This window comes from Ornithodoros turicata, chromosome 7, assembly GCF_037126465.1.
Source record: "Ornithodoros turicata isolate Travis chromosome 7, ASM3712646v1, whole genome shotgun sequence".
NCBI classification, from domain to species: Eukaryota; Metazoa; Arthropoda; class Arachnida; order Ixodida; family Argasidae; genus Ornithodoros; species Ornithodoros turicata.
This window is the reverse complement of record NC_088207.1, coordinates 41,564,627-41,583,080: the sequence shown is the minus strand read 5'-3', so window position 1 is coordinate 41,583,080 and position 18,454 is coordinate 41,564,627. Positions and strand designations below refer to the sequence as shown.

General features: G+C 45.2%; 1 protein-coding gene and 1 long non-coding RNA gene across 2 annotated transcripts in view; both read right to left on the bottom strand.

Moving 5' to 3' along the window:
- LOC135401123 (glutamate receptor ionotropic, kainate 2-like) overlaps nucleotides 1–8,945 on the bottom strand; it is a 96,013-nt gene extending 87,068 nt beyond the window's left edge. The window contains exon 1 of the mRNA XM_064633320.1: nucleotides 8,538–8,945. Coding sequence (XP_064489390.1) covers nucleotides 8,538–8,712 — 175 coding nt within the window. The 5' untranslated portion in view covers nucleotides 8,713–8,945. The remainder of the gene's footprint in view (nucleotides 1–8,537) is intronic.
- On the bottom strand, nucleotides 4,044–5,075 carry LOC135399887 (uncharacterized). Its single transcript, XR_010424441.1, has 2 exons — nucleotides 4,567–5,075; nucleotides 4,044–4,222 (listed from the first exon to the last, which is right to left on the bottom strand). It is a non-coding gene; the product is annotated as an uncharacterized LOC135399887 (long non-coding RNA).
- Nucleotides 8,946–18,454: the final 9,509 nt, after the last annotated feature.

Genomic DNA, 18,454 nt, shown 5'->3' with positions numbered 1-18,454 from the left:
AATCTGTACTAACACCAGCACACACTGTCAGATACTGGTATCAAGAATTTAGACAGCAAGTACGCTGCCGAAAACTTTTTTTTTTTTTAAATTTCGATCAACGTTCTTTTCCTTCCTCCCACACTACACCCACGTCGAATTCCTTTCCTATCTCTCGGATGTGGCGATACCGAGATCCGAACATATTTCGAACATTTCAACTTCTTATTTCCTGGCAAGAGGCGCAACGTGGTGAGCAAAATTTTGCTTTTGATTTTTCGAGACGACGATCTTGGTTATTATTTCTTGAAGTAGTCGACATCGGTTGACCTCATTTCCGAACACGTGGTTCCTTTTCCTTCAGTAGGTGGTTCATTTCCTTCAGTCAACTTCATGAGGTATCTGGAATCTTTTAAAGATTCCTTATGGGAATTTAAAGCTTCACCATAACCTGACAGTGTTTTTCATAGTTGCTGTCACCCGTTCGGTTGCTATGCACCGGGTAATTTAGAGGAATGACATAGAATCTTGACTCATTACACTAGTCAAATTAATGTAATGAACTTAGTTATTGTTCATTAAGCGACTATATTAATAAAGAAATTAAATTATACCAAAGCAACGTCCACGCCCCCGAAAAATTCGAGGACCTCTACAACAGGACCCACCATTATCATTTACGATGCAAGGCGGCTTCCCTCGCAGCTTTACGCCACTTCTGCAGTGTATACGACCCAACGTTGCCTTTACCCCTGTGTTCCGGGTTAAGCTGGGTTACAGTAACACGGCGCTGTGCCCAGCTTACCACACCCCAGCTACGATTCCCCATATGATCGAGGACTACGGCCGGTAGACGTGTGAACGATGGGGGCTTTGACGCCAAATTGATCTCCTTGACCACAGACCAATTCAGCTTGTCCAAAGGCCTTGGCAAATGGAGATCCCCTTGCATCAGTGCCGGGCTCTTCGCTCCCTTTTTGCTTTCGTGCAAGCTACTGGCCTCCTCGAAGAGCTCTAAACGGAACTCAGACATGTATTCGCTTCCACCCCCATTCGTGCTCTCTATTAATTCACACTCTCATACTAACCTCTTTGAATTGGAGTAAGGTCCTGTGGCTATCACGGAGAAACATCCCATGCCATCAAAACGTTTCCATCATTTATTCTTGTTGTTGCTATATTCAACGACTTTAATTACCCACACATCGATTGGAGTGATGCTTACCATCCCATAGAGCCTCCAATACTGAATGTTTGGAGCTTTGAAATTTGTGTATGGCATTTGACTTCCAACAATTAATTACCGAGCCGGAACGAATCTATGGATCCTGTCAAAGTGTACTTGATCGCGTGCTGACGACATCGCCAGGTTTATTCTCTACAGTATCGCTTACCGACGGGCCGAGCGACCGCAGATTCGTACATACCTCCATAAACATCCCGTATGCTCAGGAAATACGCCGTCGTATTGAAAAAAAGAGACTACAACAAAGGTGACTACCTGGCAATAAATAGGGAGCTTCCCGCATTTCTTCAGGCTTTCTTCGAAGTGTTTCACATACTCTCTGTTCAGGCTAACTGGATTGGCGTTTAAAAGTACTCTGCTCAATCTTGTAGAACGGTACGTACCAAGAATCACAGTAATTCCTTCTGTTCAAACGGCCCTTGGTATAACCGCTGTCTGAAGCGTCTGAATAACAAAAAGAAACGCGCATTTCGTAAATCCCGATTGACCAATACCGCAGCTGCCTGGGAAACATACCAAGCTGCCTCCAGACAATATTTGCTAGCAATGCAAAATGCAAAGCGCACAGTTTTCCAATCGACTCTTCCAGCTATCCTTGCTAGTAACCCTAAAAAGTTCTGGAAACTCATCAATCCAATGTCCTGCTGTGCCGAATCGTTATTTTTCTTCAGTGTTCGTCACTGAAAATGTACAGGCATTCCCCCATCTAATATTTCGTGTGATGCTGCAATGCCCGATATCTCGATTATTCCTGCCGGTGTTGTCAGCGCTGTTGAAGGTTTGAAGCTACTTAACTCATCACCGTGGCTCGACAACATTAATCCCAGAACGCTGAAAAATTCGGTTCAAATAACCATGTTGTTTCACACATTTTCAACAAATCTTTGCAATCTGGTGATGTTCCTAATGACTGGCGTGACGCTAAAGTGATCCCAATCTTTAAAAGTGGTGATTCCTCTGACCCATCTAACTACAGGCCAATATCACCACTAACAAGCATTCCTTGCAAACTGGTGGAACACATTGCTTTGTTTTCTCACACGTCGTTAAGCACCTCGAGTTCATTAATTTATTTTTCAAATTCCAGCATGGCTTCAGGAAAGGTTACGCTTGTGAAACACAGTTAGTCGAATTCGTGCACGATATCGAAAGTTGTCTTGATTCTAGAGGGCGGACAGATGTGATATTTCTAGATTTTACAAAGGCTTTCGATACTGTCCCCCATGCTCGGTTGGTGGCCAAACTAACTTCACCAAGCGTTGACCCTGCAATTCTTGTTTGGATACGTAATTTGTTATCAAACCGCCGTCAGTCTGTCTACGCCAATAATTCGCTGTCTGACTTTACGCTCATTACATCAGGGGGGGGGGGGGGGGTTAATGGCTGGATCGGCTCGCCGTTGTTGGCCCCACAGAAGTGGGCGTCGGCACGCCAATCAGGAATACCTCAGGGGTCCGCAGTTGGACCACTCTTGTTTCTCATCTACATCACTGATTTACCCCTTTCGCTTACTAGCTGAGTCCGACTTTTGCAGACGATATTGTGTGGTATGCTGGCAGGTTACATCACTCACTCATCAAGAAACTCTTTAAAATGATCTGTACACACACACACACACAGACAGAGAGAGAGAGACAGACCGACAGACAGACAGAGAGATACGATGATGAGATGGGGCTCATGCCGGCCAGCACCTGTACAAAATGTGTGAATGGTCCAGCAAATGGCTTATGTCACTAAATGCTACAAAATGCAGAGTCATGTCTTTTTCGGGCAATATGGGCCCCATATTCCCCACTTTGAGCCAATATTGGGAAAATCTTGGGAATATGGGCCCCATATTGCACGCGTACACCCCATATTGACTGAACAGGGTACGTAGCCGTGTTGCACAAATGCCCAAGCAGCACGGCAAGATTGAACGTTGAAGCGTGTGAAATACCCAATTCACTACATCGTTACATTCAACAACTTCCCGCAGATGATACACATTGTTCGAAACAGTCAACGTACTTGGCATTCCCAACGTAAAGTTCGCTAGAATTCGACACCTCAACATTCCACGTCTTGAAAGCCGCCGCCATCTTCCTTCGCGATGCCAATGCCAATCGGTCGAGCCGACTGAGAGCAAACGAGTTGGAGTTGTTTGAGCGTAATCACGCGTCCTACAACTAATGCGCATGCGCGACAGCCCGAACGGACGTTTCATAGGGCTAAAATATTGGTGGGTGCTGTACTGATAACGAAATTGCGGCAGGTGAAGTAAAAAACACAATGTTTCATAGGAAGGGATTGCTACTCTGTAAAGTTAGGTGATTTCAAGTTGCTGCAAGCAGTGTGAATTGCTCTGGCGTATGTCCCTCACCGTCACGAAAGTGTTCGGTCCTTTGTAGTCTCAGATCGGGTTGAAAATTTTTAGTTCGCAGAATATTGTGATCCCAACGAAGGCTTCTGAGGGACGTTTGGCATTGGCAGTTCCGTGGGACTGCTTGTGGCCTTCAGCAACGCGAGCGTTATTCCATCCGCCGGAAGCTGCCGTTTACGCAATGGTCCAGGGAAAATGGCGGGCGCCCAAACCACGTGATCTCGAGGAGCCACTCACAGCGTCCCCGAGCTGCTGCGCGGGAAAAAAGCTGGGGCCCAGTGCGCATGCGCAGACCGACCTCCTTTCCCAACCTCCTTCCCCTTCTCTCCTCGGGTTTTTTGTCTCTCCTCTCGTCCCCCCTACCCCCCCAGACTCGTCCGTTTGTCTTCGGCGCTTGTTGTCTTGCTGTAGAGCAACGATCATGCTGTCCCGAAGCAGACAATCAAAAAGCAATGGTGTATGACAAATCAACTTTATTTGTCCTCGGGAACTGCCTCGAAAAAGCTACAGTACATATCTTTTTACGTCTTGTAACAGGCTTCACTGGAGCTTTAGGTACTTCGACATCCAAGGGCCGTTCAAAAGCCAATGCTGAGCTATGTGCGTCGTTGTTGCCGATGGTTGCGGGAGAACTAAAACAAAACAAAAAATACATTGATGATCAGTAACTCTGCACGAAAATCACTGCTATGATAGGCAATCTATCTTGATTTCGTATTTGAACACCAAGGCATTTGTCACGAATGTTTGTAGATCACAGTGAATGAACGGCTGAGACGCGCATGAGGGGCAACTAGCATAACCACACATAATTTGATTAGCGGCATATCAGAAACGTACAAGTTACGGCAATGCACTGCACAATGAAACGCCGCTAACGTACCGAGTGACTCGTAAATGCTGTACGTAATACACTTAACGTGATAAACCTGCATTACTTCCTTCAGTCACAAAAAAGTAATCAAACTTGTCTTACCGTTCACCTGCAGTACGTCGGAAAGAGTGCAGACTTCCTCTCTGACGATTTCTGCGTCCTTTGGAGGTGCAGGCGGATTCCATGTCATGTTCGTCTTCCCGCTGTTGTGATGATGGGGTGGATGTGCCATTCCGTTCTCACATTAGCAGTTCGCCACAATCTAAATCTAAAGCATTCAAGGCCCTCAAACTACCCCGTAGCGTCTGCGTGCACAACGGTTGCAGTCCAAGAGAACACGCATGGCCGGACAGACGCGATGTCTTCTCTGTCGTTCTTCTTTCTCCTCCGTTCGACTGCTTCCGTTGAGCGGTTCGCGCGTTCGGATGCTCGCTCCTCACTCAAATGACTCTCGCCCAATCAGCGCGAAGGAAACTGACGCCAGTTTTTTAGACCAATGAGCATCCAAATATTTATACATATAATGCGCAGCCAATGAGAGGTCTTCCGAGCTGGCACGCCGGTGGCGACAATATTTTCGAGGCGGTGCGTTTCGCTTTAGAGCCGGCGGCTGGTTATTCTTCGTTCTTTTTGGGCAAAGACGTGTGTTTTTATTTATTTATTTATTTATTTTTTGCGATCATGTGTAACGTGGATCAATTAGAGCTGCAAAAATAAAGTAAAAATCAGAAAGAAAGCATTATCAGTGGTGACTAATATACAGAATAATGCTTTATTATTACACACAGACTCCCCGTTGCGTTATTACAGAAATATTGGCAATATTGGAGCAAAATGGGCTTGCCAATATGGGCAGCCCATATTGGTTCTATTGGAGCCTGGTTGCACTCCCCATATTGGTCCAATATTGGCAACCCATATGAGTCCAATATTGGCGTGCTGCTTGGGCTCCTTCATCGTATTGGCTCAATGAAACACAACTATCATGTGCTCCCTCGTACAAGCGCCTTGGATTGCATGGGAATTGATGTTCTGAGGCTGGAACACAAACAAATGCATACAAAGCCTCAAAGACTTCATCGTTCCATCTTTCATCCTTGGGGGGGGGGGGGGGGGTATGTTTATTAAGAAAAGGAAGGAAGGTCAGCCAGACGAAGGTCGGCTTGCTATTCCAAACAAAAACAGGAAAAGAAGGGAATGAAAGGGGACGAAAAGAAAAGGATTGCGTTTTCTCCCTGACATGAGCTGGCCACTTCACAGTTCACACTGAAAATAGTGTTTCAGATTCCAACACGAGTCTTGGCTACGTACCTCAGCACCTCGCTCTTGCACCCCCTCACGTTAAACGCATTTCCTATTTAACATTTGTGCGACCTAACAACAACTACATGAATGACAATGAGATGAGGTGTTTCAGCGCAATATGGGACCCGCATCCAGAGTACTTAATTAGAACCATAGAATCGGTACAAAACAGAGCCACACGTTTCATCACATCCAATTATTTTCCGGCATTCAAGTGTCACCGGACTTAAGACGGTCGTTGGCATTGAACCTCTATCCAACCAACGCTGCCCGGATGTCCCTTTTCCACAAAACATATAACAACATCAGTAGCAGAGGGCGCCACCTTGTAACACCCGACTATATATCTCATCACCATCACGATCATGTACTTAAGTTAAAGCGACACTATATCGTACAACAACCTTTCAGAAATCTTTCCTCCCGAAGACAAATAATGACTGGAACTTCCTTCCCGAACATATTGTCCTCATAACTGATCCCGATCACTTTAAAACATCACTTCTCCGGTACTTATCCTCTAGGTGATCACCTCACAATGCTGTTATTTCCTCATAATCACTTTCTGTCTGTGTTTGTGTGTGTATGAACTGTGCTTTGTGTGTACTATTGCTCTTTGTTTGTACAAATTACAGTGCTAGCCACGTTAGCCAATCCGTTGTGTAATGCCCCCCCCCCCCCGGGGCCTTTAATGTAATATAAATAAATACATAAATAACGTTTGCTGTTGTTTTTGCTTGATAGTTGGTGTGTTGAGCCTATCGATCGCGTATCGGAACAGCCATACATGCCGTTACGTTCGATAGATCGTTGACTTTAGAATATTAAAACACACACACACACCAACATTGGATGATGATGGGGTGGGCGATTCACCGCCGCTGAGGCGGTATACACTGCCCTATTGCGCGTTGGGAAAGGATGAGGGGATGATGATGGGGCTCTCCGAGAGCCGTCACCAGACCGGTGGAGCACAAGTACTCCGCAAGAAGACGAAGGCCTTGCGAAGGCATAAACATATATATAAGTCAGTACTCCGACGTGAACCTCATTGAAGATAAAAGTCTGAGCTTGGCCGACACGGAGGGCCAAAAGAGAAACACCAAGTCGCAAACACTACACCAGACAACCACCAGTTGAGCTGGTTGGTGTTTGTCTTTTGTCTCTCCGTTCGCTCAAGCTCAGGTTTCATCTCCAATGGATTTTCGTCCACCAGCTTGCCTGCTTCTACGCCGTCTTATCAAACGTGAAACTCCTCCCTGCGTGAAAGCGAATTGTTTTTTTTAAATACGTATTATGCTCCTCTGACTGCATGCATCAGCTTATCCTCAATCGAACGTACAGATCTAGCACATATCGTGCTTGGCTTGCTCATAGAGATTACCATATATTTCTGAATTGCTGATAGTAACCAGCGTCCATTTCTAAATTCATATAACAACCATAGTATACTTGTTATGTCGCTTTTATCATGTTTACAGACAGAAACACACACATGTTCTCTCGCCAACTACGAGGGTTTCCGTTCCATGGAGTCTCCGTGGAGTCAGCTTGGAGCTCTTCTTGTCGATAACCTTCTTTGACGTTCACCTCGTTATTTTTCCTTGCCCCGGCAAGCGCACTATAGCCGCTTTGTCTTTCTTTTCGAACATATATTTGGCTCCCCACTTTGCTAACGACGTGGTTGCCCGCAGCATGTCCCACGGTCACTTTTTTTCGGCGCTCAGCATCAGTGTGAAGCTGCAGCTGCAGGCTTATACAGAAGAGCCGGCGCTGTGACATGCTCGCAGTCGACATTCACTGTTGATCGCAATAGAGGTTGTCACTGCGGCTACTACCACTCTGGAAGGCAACAGGTCGGCTAATGTGTTTTCAATCGATCAACTTTCCCCCTCGTTTCATACGTTCAGTGACGGGCGCTCACCATTTATCCAACAGCACATGCGCACCGTTTCTTGTGCACTTGTAAAACTTCACCACTGAAGGCCAACCATTGCAGAAGATGGTACGGTTATCACTGCTGATTTGTGGAAAGCGTGGGGCGTACGCCATTTTGTGACAATTAATAGAGAGTTTTAGTGCATCGTACGCTATTGCCTTTGCGTACATATAAGGGATAGCGTGGTGGTTCTGCGCAATGCGCGAAGCTCTCTTTATATCTTGCGCGTGCGCAGAACCACCAACGCTATCCTTTACGTACGCAAAAGCGATAGCGTACGATGCACTAAAACTCTCTATTGTAGCTGCGTGAGCGTCAAAGGAGGGCGTACGCCTCGCGTTTTCGACTAAATCAGCTGTGAGAGAACGTTGTCATTCGGGATGTTTTTGGTGCCTAGGGGAGTGTTATACGCGGTTCTATACACGTCTCACAGTCTGAGCAGGGCTGAGTAGATTGCAAGCCTTCTTGGGCGAAAACGATGCGGTAAAGGAGGGTGTCAAATCCTAGATCCGCAGCGTGATGTCATATCAGCTTCAAAGGAGTAAGCCGGTTCGCTTATCATGTTCTCGGAACCGTTATCGTGAACACGTTCTGGTCTACTAAAAATAGGGAGTTTTAGGAAATCGTAAGTGCCCTCCGATTCCGAGTCCGTATCGTTGTCAGTCAATCAGATATCAGCAACATGATGTCAGCCACCCGTGATTCTCCGGTCTCGTGCTCTTCGCTGCACTGAAGTATGCTTCATGATGGTGATGTGATAAAGAAAAAAATGGAGATGCTTCATATCGCCAAGTTTGTCCCCGTGGTACATAGAATACAATGTACTTACCTACGCGGACCGTAGGCGGAATCCCACGGTACCCCCATGCACCGTTCCAGCCGATTGCCAAGACAATACACACAGTCACCACACTTTCACCACCGGGTTTTCTGCACCACCGGCGCCAACGCATCAGTGCGACCGCAGCTCGGAAATCCGGCGCACTAAAGAAACAGCGCTTCATCGGCGCGTTCTGCAGTCTGGCTTCCACCGCGACACGTCAAGTCCCCAATGAACCGCATACCGCACCACGTCTGCTGCACCGTCTGTCTGTCGTCCACTACTGGAACGGCCGCGTCTCAGACACCTTTTTTCTTCGGTCTCAGTCTCCTCACGTTTGCAACAAGGTTGCCAATACTACTTTCTTATTGGAGCCAGCCTTTCACAGTTGCCAGGGTTGGCTGTCCCGTCAGGTTCCTACACTGTGTGCGCGTCCCAATACGTATCTTAAAGAGGACCCGTCAGCCATATTTGAAGACCTCCCCCACCACCCACTAAAAATACCACGACGCTTATGAAGAGGACGTGTGATGCAAGCGAGGGGTGCTCGTCGAAGTTGCAATCGGGGAGCACTGCAAATGCGTGCCACGGGAAACTAAAACTAGCGGCGATTGATTTGTATCTATATGCTTGCTACCATTAACTTGCTATGTAAGCGGGGCTTATTTGCAACTTAGAGTGTAATCATAGTTTCAGTGTGTTATATAGTAGGATTATTGTCGAATAGAATATGTAGCTTGCCTATTCTTGCTGAACTGTCGAATATGTAGAACAGGCTAAGGCGACCTGTATCTCAAATGATCACACTACACACACGTTGCTGTCCCGATATTGACGAACTTTGTTGTTCTTATTGCGTTGCAAAGCACAACAGCGCGCATCAAGATTGCCACAATAGAATGTATTGTGGTATCCTGGGATTACTGCTCTTAATTCATAGGCTGGGATTCATTGAGTTGCAAAGTACCCAGTCCCGACGACGCCATAACCAACATCCCTGCTTTCTTTTTCTCTGTCTAGCCGCGTAATAATTGCAAAGGTCTCGTCAATTCATAGGGCAGCTGGTACACGTGTGCAGACGTACGCAGGGGTAAAAAAAAATATACTGCGCATTTTCCTATTTAAATGTTTACCGGTGACCAATGTTTTGTCACCAAAGTTTTCTCGTCTCGATCTATTACTATTGTCCATACGTGGCTCGAGTCGTGAAACATGTCGAGGATGCCATACCCCCCCCCTCCCCCCAAATCCCATCGAGGTATGAGTCCTATAGTCTGCTCCCCATGATACGGGCTAGGCTATATACTCCAGAACACGTCAATAGAAACACTAACACTAACTATTCGAATCTTATCAATAAATTTTCCTCCACTCTACCATTCTCGGCAGCGCCCAGTTTCATCTCATCATCGTCTCTTGATATGTGTGTGTGTGTTACTCTTAAGGACAGGAACTTAATTTTGCGTACTTGATACTCCCGCAATCACTGTTTGTTTTCACTCGATCATATTTTAATTTACATCCGCTGTATCAATTCGAAGCCTCATTGTTGCCGCTGCGAAACTGAACCCGAACCGAATAGTGCATATGCCTGGTTGTAAGTACGACGCATTTCATCAAAGGCCCAGCCTGATTGAGGTTTAGATCCGGAACATTAGTATTGAATGTTTCCGTGCAGAAGAAAATATTACTATCCCATGCCAGTATTCCTTTGTCTGCACTACAGTATAGTCTGTACTAAGTAAAACTACAAATCTTCATATTAATAGAAAGTCGTTGGGGGGGGCAACGTTGGGTAGACGAGCGGTCTGCCTGCATAGATAGGCGTCTGGTTGCTCGGGGAACAGGGAAGTGGAGGAAACGGGAGATGGTAGAGGAGGTTAGTTAGCTGAGTTGCTGGTAAGCACCATGGGCTTAAAGTCTCTCGGTTAACCGATAAATCAATTTCGTTAGTGGCGGCGTAATTAGAGGCTCGAGGGAGACCCTTTTCTCTTTCATCAACGTCGTCCTTTGTACCGGACGAGCGCACTTTCTAACGCAATGTTTCTCCTGTGGAATTCGGCAACTTTTCACGGTGAGTTGCGAGTTTTTCGTAGAATTTAGTGGGCAGTGACATTTTGGGAATGTTCCAAGGAAGCGATGTCGAAGCCATTCGTCATATGGGCCGAGCCAGTCTCACCAAATAAGCTTCACTTGTGAGTGTCGTCACAGACACGTCATTGATTTGCGAGCTCGTTTCGTTTCGTTTCCTCGCAAACTGCGCCGTTCACTACGCCCTCTGCAAGAACTCGGACGAAGTAAATCGAAGTGAAACGGATTGCCACATTCTCACAGTGTATTCTCCAGGTGCCTTTAGAAGCCTAATAAACAAAACAGCTCCAAATGCTTCGCTGTGTATCACGACAGGTGGTACCTTTCGTAGACTGCTACAATTCAATGTTTTGAACAGTTCATCAAATCTATTCTGAACATAATAACTCTTTTTTTCTTTTAAAATCAATCAATCGTGGCTTTACGTCGCGAGACAACTATGATTGTTAAGAGGTGTGGTAAAGAAATCTAGAGTTTAGCTTGAAATTGGTGAGCAGCGCTATATCATAATACTTACATATATACATTATGGGTCACCTATAATGGCAGATTCTACTCTACAGTGCTTCACACATTCTACGTCACCCTTGTATGTTTCTGCATGTGGCCGAAACACGAAAGATAATGCTCTCGCACTCTGAACGAAGCAAGCCTCTGCGACTTGCTGGAGGGTGACGATCAATAAAAGTCTACTCTTGCCGACATGCCATACTTGGGCGATTAGTCAATGCAGGAGGAACATTGTGCTGTCTACATGTAAAGCACTGAAGGCTGTTCGATTCTGGTAAATTTTATAATGATTGAGTTTCGCAGCACAAAGTTATAATGCCAAACGCTCGACTGTCTTGTCCAAACAATCAAAACTGCGGTGTTCCAAAGAACAGTTGAAACGGCGCTCCCCAGACGCACAACACTGAAGTGGCTGTAGTTGCAGAACAGCTCACCGCGATCCGAGCCGCTTCAGTGTTGAGTCACGTCGCTGCCTGGAGGGCATGCGAGTTTCAACAGTGCGTCGAAACCTACTCCCATTTTGATTGTCTTGAATACGTTATTCGTGCATTTCGCATTACACAGTAACTTTGCGATTACGTACTCAATCACTCTGAAATTTACCAGGATTCAAGTGCCTCCAGAGTTTTATATGCACACAGCGCGTAGTTCTCCGCCTATACATTGAGTAGGTAATTGCTCAGCACGGTGTGCCGGTACGAGTTACACTTGTGTAGGTCGCCAGCTTGTAGTGGGTAGCATCACGGTTACTCGACCTGAAGCTTATGTCACATGTCAAACTCTATACTTTCGGTGAACAAGTTATGAAAGGACGAAAGCGATGCGTCGAGCTCTAGCTAAGGGCGACATTTTTCTTCAGCGTTAGGAGAGAAATACGGAGACTGACACAATGTGGAAAGCACTGAAACCGAGAGTCTTGTGTCCTTCACAAAGTTTGCGTCCTCAATATCGCCCCTGGCGATGACCCCCCTTCCCCCCTTCATCACCATTAAAATAAAGTTGTTTGTTTGTTTTGTGTCTCAATGTTCGTTAAGTGCGGACACAAACAGCCGTCGCCGTTACCTTTATTCCTTCGGTGCTAACTACCCATTTCGCCATAAGTTTCATGTGCAAGTTACCATATTCCTTCATATAACAGAACATACGATATTGCTCTGCTTATCTCCACCACGTGATGTCCATAATGCATGCAGAATGCACATATGAACCTAATGCCAATCTTCGCTTTCGGAGTTTGAGACACAAAGGCCGTTGGCTCTTTGAACCCTACGTGCGAATTAAATTGGTGTTAGAGGTGTCCGTTGACGTCAATTCTTTCAGTTTCGCACGATATTGAATGCAGAATCCACGTGTGAAGCTATTTAATACCGATGCATATATTCTTCTTCGTATTTTGAGACATAAGATCCATGCAGGCCTCCCTTTGAGTTACATGCGCAGATTAACTATAGGCATTCGAGATGTTCCTTGAGTCTTGTTTTTTCAATTTCGAATCATAATGGATGCAGAATGGATACACGAGCCTACCTAATTGCCAATAAATATGTTCCTCTTCAGAATTTGACGCATAAAAGTACGTCGGTTCTTTGAGGTATACGCTTGCCGATTAACTTGACGTTACAGATCTTCTTTTAGGTTCATTATTTCAATGCTTGACTCATAATGGATGCAAGAATGCATATATCAACCTATGCAATGCCAATGAGCGTGTTCGATCACTACGCAACCGTTCCGTGGAGCGTCTTCTACATTCTTCAGACGGCGAATTAATCAAAGACTGCATCAAGAAAACATAGTCAGTACCGCTGATAAAGCTAGCTTGTCCCAATGTTGCCATACTTGGCGAATGACAATCGGGAAAACATATATTCTAACAATTTTATGTGTAGCGCATTATAAACAAAGTACCGTACTGTCGACCGCATCTGAAATTTTCTCTCACCGCACTATAAAAAAAAAAAAAAGAAAAAACAAATTCCGACCTAGGGTATTAGAAGCTGGGATTGGCTCTGCAACCTACTATGTAGACTGCAGGACAGCAACTTCTAGCAATAAGGAAGAGAAAGTTGAGGTTACCTGCCACTGGTCCATCCGATATTGTATAGCGGCCGTATCCATTTACCTCTTATTCCTTTATTGTCACTGTATCCCTTTACTGCCACCGGCTTCCGTAGGAGGCAGCGGCAGGATAGGATCTGATAAGGTGTTACTGAATTCACTGCAGATTATGTTTGTAGATTATGTATGTGCACATATCAGTACATCGCAAATGTATTCTGAACAGAAAGAAAAAGTGCTCCCTGCTGTGTTCTACAAAACTACTGAACTAATGTGACGAACAAGACTTCTTCTTCAGCATTTTTCTTCGTCAACATCAAAGACTCACCATACTTCCTAGAAACAGCGAAAACGACGAGTGTCTGCTGCGTATATCGTATTTCTTCATATTCATTGTCACTTGCGCATTCCTCACGACTGCACTACAAGCAGATATTGCTTTCAGCGGCGACACACTCATATGTGAGTGACCCACGGGAATGCACGGCACCACAGTTAGTGGTGTTGATCATTTGTTGTGCTACCCTCACCAGAGATATTGAAAGCAGTCCTATATGATTCCTGTTTATTTCTAACTCAATAATATACTGGGCCACACGGTGTTAGCGCGCTGTATTCCGATGGGAGCGTCCGCGTGTCCTCTAGCACTTCTCGTAAGCCGATCATCCTTCACCCTGCTTGGAACACACGCTTTTGGAACCCCAAAGATATCTTCGGCAGTAGTATGTTCTATTTTTAAGGACTGGTGTGTTATCTTGTGTTATGGGGCGTCTGAATGACGATGTGTGCCTGAAAGACACGTTGTCGATAGACGTTATAATTTATCCTGAACAAAGAAGAGGACTTCGAAAATTGATAAGAAATAGTTTTGGAAAATGCGGATTTAGCCGTACTGTAACTGCAAACATCCTGCCTCTTAGTTCACTAACCGCAGCAATAACGGTCATTTGAATGATTTCTATACGATCACAAGATACTAGAGAGTTTTAGTGAGAGTTTAGAACTCACTACTGTCGTCTTGATGCATTTCTGAATTACGAGCGAAGATGCATCGGTGTCCGCGTCACATGTTTTCAAGTGGCGCCTGCAGGCAATGAAACTGATTGATCTGCACGAACTGAGTTGAGTCTCATATGCCTGACACACGGGCACGTTTAAACTCCTTTACACAAAGGGACAACGGAGAGGTGTTGCGTGACGTGGCACACGGTGAAGGAGAATATCCTTTTACGAAGCGGTCCTTTTGGGAAGCTGAGATCGGCGATCTCCTTTTCATCTGTAAAGGCGTATGGCGTAGCCTCGAACGAAAAACGATACGACGACAATACTCTCGAACGAAGGCTAGACCATGTTTTCGTTTTTCAAGTACTCGAAATCTGCGTGCGAAAAAAAAAAGACTTTATTATTTATTTATTTATTTATTTATTTATGATGATACCTCAAGGGCCCAGTGGGCGTTACATGAGGGAGGGAACACTATGTATATACAAGTGAAAGATAAATGAAAGATACATGTCGGCGAATTGAAACAGTGTGAAGTAGTAGTAACACAGCAACACATGCGCGGTAATAATAATAACATCAACAAAGGTAAGGTAAAAAAGAAAAACAATGTTACAAACACAAGTAATTGGCGAGGGCGTTCTTGAACTGTTCATAGTTAGTAATAGTGACGATCGCTTGGGGAAGTGAGTTCCATTCGACAATGGTGCATGGAAAGAACGATTGTAAGTGTCGCTCTGATGAACATGGAAGTCGATTAACTTTCAAAGAATAGTCAAGTCTTGGGGAGATGTATGTGGCTGGGCATAAGAAATGGGGTCGTATCTGTTCTAAATGAAAAAACTTGAAGAAAAGACAAAGACGTAGATATTTACGACATACATTGAGGTCTGGCAGTCCAACTGAGAGTTTGAGGGCAGTAATACTGGACGGGAAAGAGTAATTATTAGAAATAAAACGAGTTGCCCTGTTTTGTAGCGATTCGATTAAATTAACTTGGGTTATATAGTGCGGATCCCAAATTGCAGAAGCATATTCTAATTTAGGCCTTATTAGCGTGATATATGCATGGTGTTTAACCGACGGTGGAGCACATTTTAGGTTTCTGCGCAAGTATCCAAACAGACGGTTCGCCTCGTTCGTGATTGCATTAATATGGTTAGCCCAGGAAAGATTAGAACAGAAGTGTAAGCCAAGGTACTTGTAAGAATCGCTTCGCACAATTGAAGAGGAACCCAGATGATATGAACGAAGGGAAGGCTGCTTAGCACGTGAGAAGGTAAGGTGTGAACATTTGCTAGGATTTATAGACAGAGACCAGGTTTCACACCAATAATTAATAGTGTCCAAGTCACGTTGTAAGGTGAGACTGTCTTCGCTAGCAGAAATGGCACGGTAAATTACGCAATCATTTGCAAAGAGTCTAACTGTAGATGATATATTATTTGGAAGGTCATTGATAAAGATAAGAAAGAGGAGGGGTCCCAGAACAGACCCTTGAGGGACACCAGAGGAGACTGGGAGAAGTGAAGGAAGAGAATCATTAATCAATGTAGCCTGCGAACGTCCAGTCAAGTAATTCCTGATCCATGTAAGCACTTTGGGATCTAGATTGAGGTTGGATAGCTTGGAAATTAGGCGCGAATGACAGACAGTGTCAAAGGCCTTAGTAATATCTAGAAAAATGGCGTCAGTGTCTATATTACGGTCGGTATTAAAATGGGGAAAATTATTGGGGGATGATTGCTGGGGAGTTTCATCGCCGGGGGCGATACTCTGCCCCATTGCTGGTGGTGATGCGGGGAATGAAATAATGAGCCCATTCACAATAGGGATCGAAGTCCTGTGGTGTCGAGAAATGTGAAGAGAGTCTTGAGGGCGGAGCGTTGGTGTGCTGGATGTGGCCAGGGACCAAGCAATTTTGTGAGAGAGAGAGGGGGCGGAGTCTAGCTCGTTGTGGGATGCGGAGAGTAGCGGAGATGCGTGCAGATATTGCAGTTGAAGTACGTATTTTGAATTCATTGGTCGTAATGTTATGTTTACTGTTATGTGTAGGCACCAAAGAGAAACACCAAAAGGCGTTCGTTCTTGTCGTGTGTGTCCGGCGTGAACTCCTTTCGCGAAGGTGTCCTTTGCAGCTGCAAAGGACCCCTAATGCAGTGGTTCCCAAACTTTGCCGCCTCGCGGCCCATAGAAATATGGGCGACCTTGACCCCCCCCCCCCCTTCGGGTTCCTTCTTCGCGATGCCGGACGTCTTCTGATCTCAGCGCATGAACGTTAGCCAAAACGATACACTGACATTTTATTGGAGCTACATTCAGAGCGAGTTCTCTGGGCCAAAAAGTCTTGCATAATGGCAGGAACCGTCTCTGACGCTGCGGTTGTGCTTTCGGACTCCAAAGATGATTCTTGTTTGACAGCGGTCAGAAATCGTCCCATTATTAAACAGCTGGATGCACGCAAAACCCTGAACCCCTGAAACCCTGTCTTATGAACAGCCTGTGAACTCAGTCGTGCAATCTCATTCTTCTGTGCCCCACTCTCACCCTCAACGCATTAACCTCATGCTTTCCTTTTAAAGTCATCTTCTGTGATCCATCTCATCATTCTTTCACCGTTTGTTAGTCATCTTTTTTTGTCATCTTTGTCTTTAATCTACCTCATCCTTCTTTCATCATTCGTTAGTTTATCCTTTATTTCCTAATTATTTTTCTTTTTATTTCTTTCTTATTTCTTAATTTTATTTATTTATTTCTTATTCCTTCCTATTTCTTTCTTCCTTTCTTTTCTTCTTTTTTTTGTTTATTATTTCTTAATTTTCCTTATTTATTTATTTATTTCTGGAACAGCAAGCCGACAGTTCCCCCTGAAGTCGGCCCAGGACGCATACTAACCTCCTGTCCCCCACTCCTTCCTGCTGTCCTCTCTCCATCCGTCCACATCCGTACGCCGCTCATAGCCACAGTTGTTTCGCGGCGCTATCACGGCATTAAAATAAAAAAAAACAGTGAACGCAAGCGTGAAAGTGAGGCTGTGTGATGCATCAAAAGTGTCGTGTACCCCTCATGCAAGCACATTGATGAGAAACCTCCGGGTGTGCTGCTACGGGCTTCCTCGTAAAATAGAATAGCGGGCACGACGTGGCTTCTTTTTTTTTTTTTTTTAATTTGTGGGCCGCTGCGCGACCCACAGTTTGCGAACCACTGCCCAGGAGTCCAAACGTGCCCGTATGTCCGGGATATCAGTTGAGCTAAATGAACCGAGTTGAGAAGAGACTCAGTTGTGTTGAATGAACGGAGAATCGCCTTAACCCAGTGCGCATATGGTAGTGACCGGAGGATTGGACAAGGCCGCAGTACCGACATACGCCTCCACAACTTCCGAAGAAGCAGAGAATCCTGCCCCAAAATGTCACAGTTGCGTCAATCGTCGACCGCTTCGCTTCAATGGGCACCATTTCCATAGCTTTTTTTCCCCTGTGAAATCATAAACGGAGTTGACTTCAACTGCAGGCACCTCTGTATAAGTTGGTTGGTTGACATAAAAATGAAAAATATGGTGATGTCGGTCTAACTCTACATTGGACCGGCTACTCTAGTACGCTTATGGTAGCGAGGTCTGGCTACCAAGGAGTCTAAAAGGAGGTTTGTTCCAAAAAAGCCCTAAAGAAGGATATCACAGAGTGTGAAACATGCCGATATGCTGCTGGCCAGTCACCGTGTACCTTCTTGAGGTACTCTGTACAAGGTGAGGTCTGTATGTATTCTCTTTGCATTTTATTGTAGGTGTGAATTATTAACTGCCCCATTACAGTAAGGTATGTTTCACATATGATTTATGGGTGTGTCAAACAAGGCGCAGTGTTAGTCTCGAATACACAAGAAATAGCCAGATGAACACGGCACAGAGTAAACCCTCGTTACAACGAAATCGCGTTTTTAAGATCGCTTTATCGGAGCTCACACTGCTCCCAACTGAAATGCATGCGTTTCGAAACTGATTATTCGAACTCTCCTGTCCGCCGACTCCGCTTACTGCGAAAGGGCAAGCCGGCAAAACCGCGTACGGTAAACTTAGCTTACGTATTCTTCCTTTCTCTTTTGTTTTCCATATAAAATAACTGGCTGCCAAGGTACTCTCCACATAGGTTTGTTTGCTTGCTTGAATAATTTTTTTAGTACTCCCGCAATCTTTGGCACGCTTGCCAAGTTACTGCCACTGTTATCGTAGCACGTCCACTTATAGCGAACCACCGCCTATATCG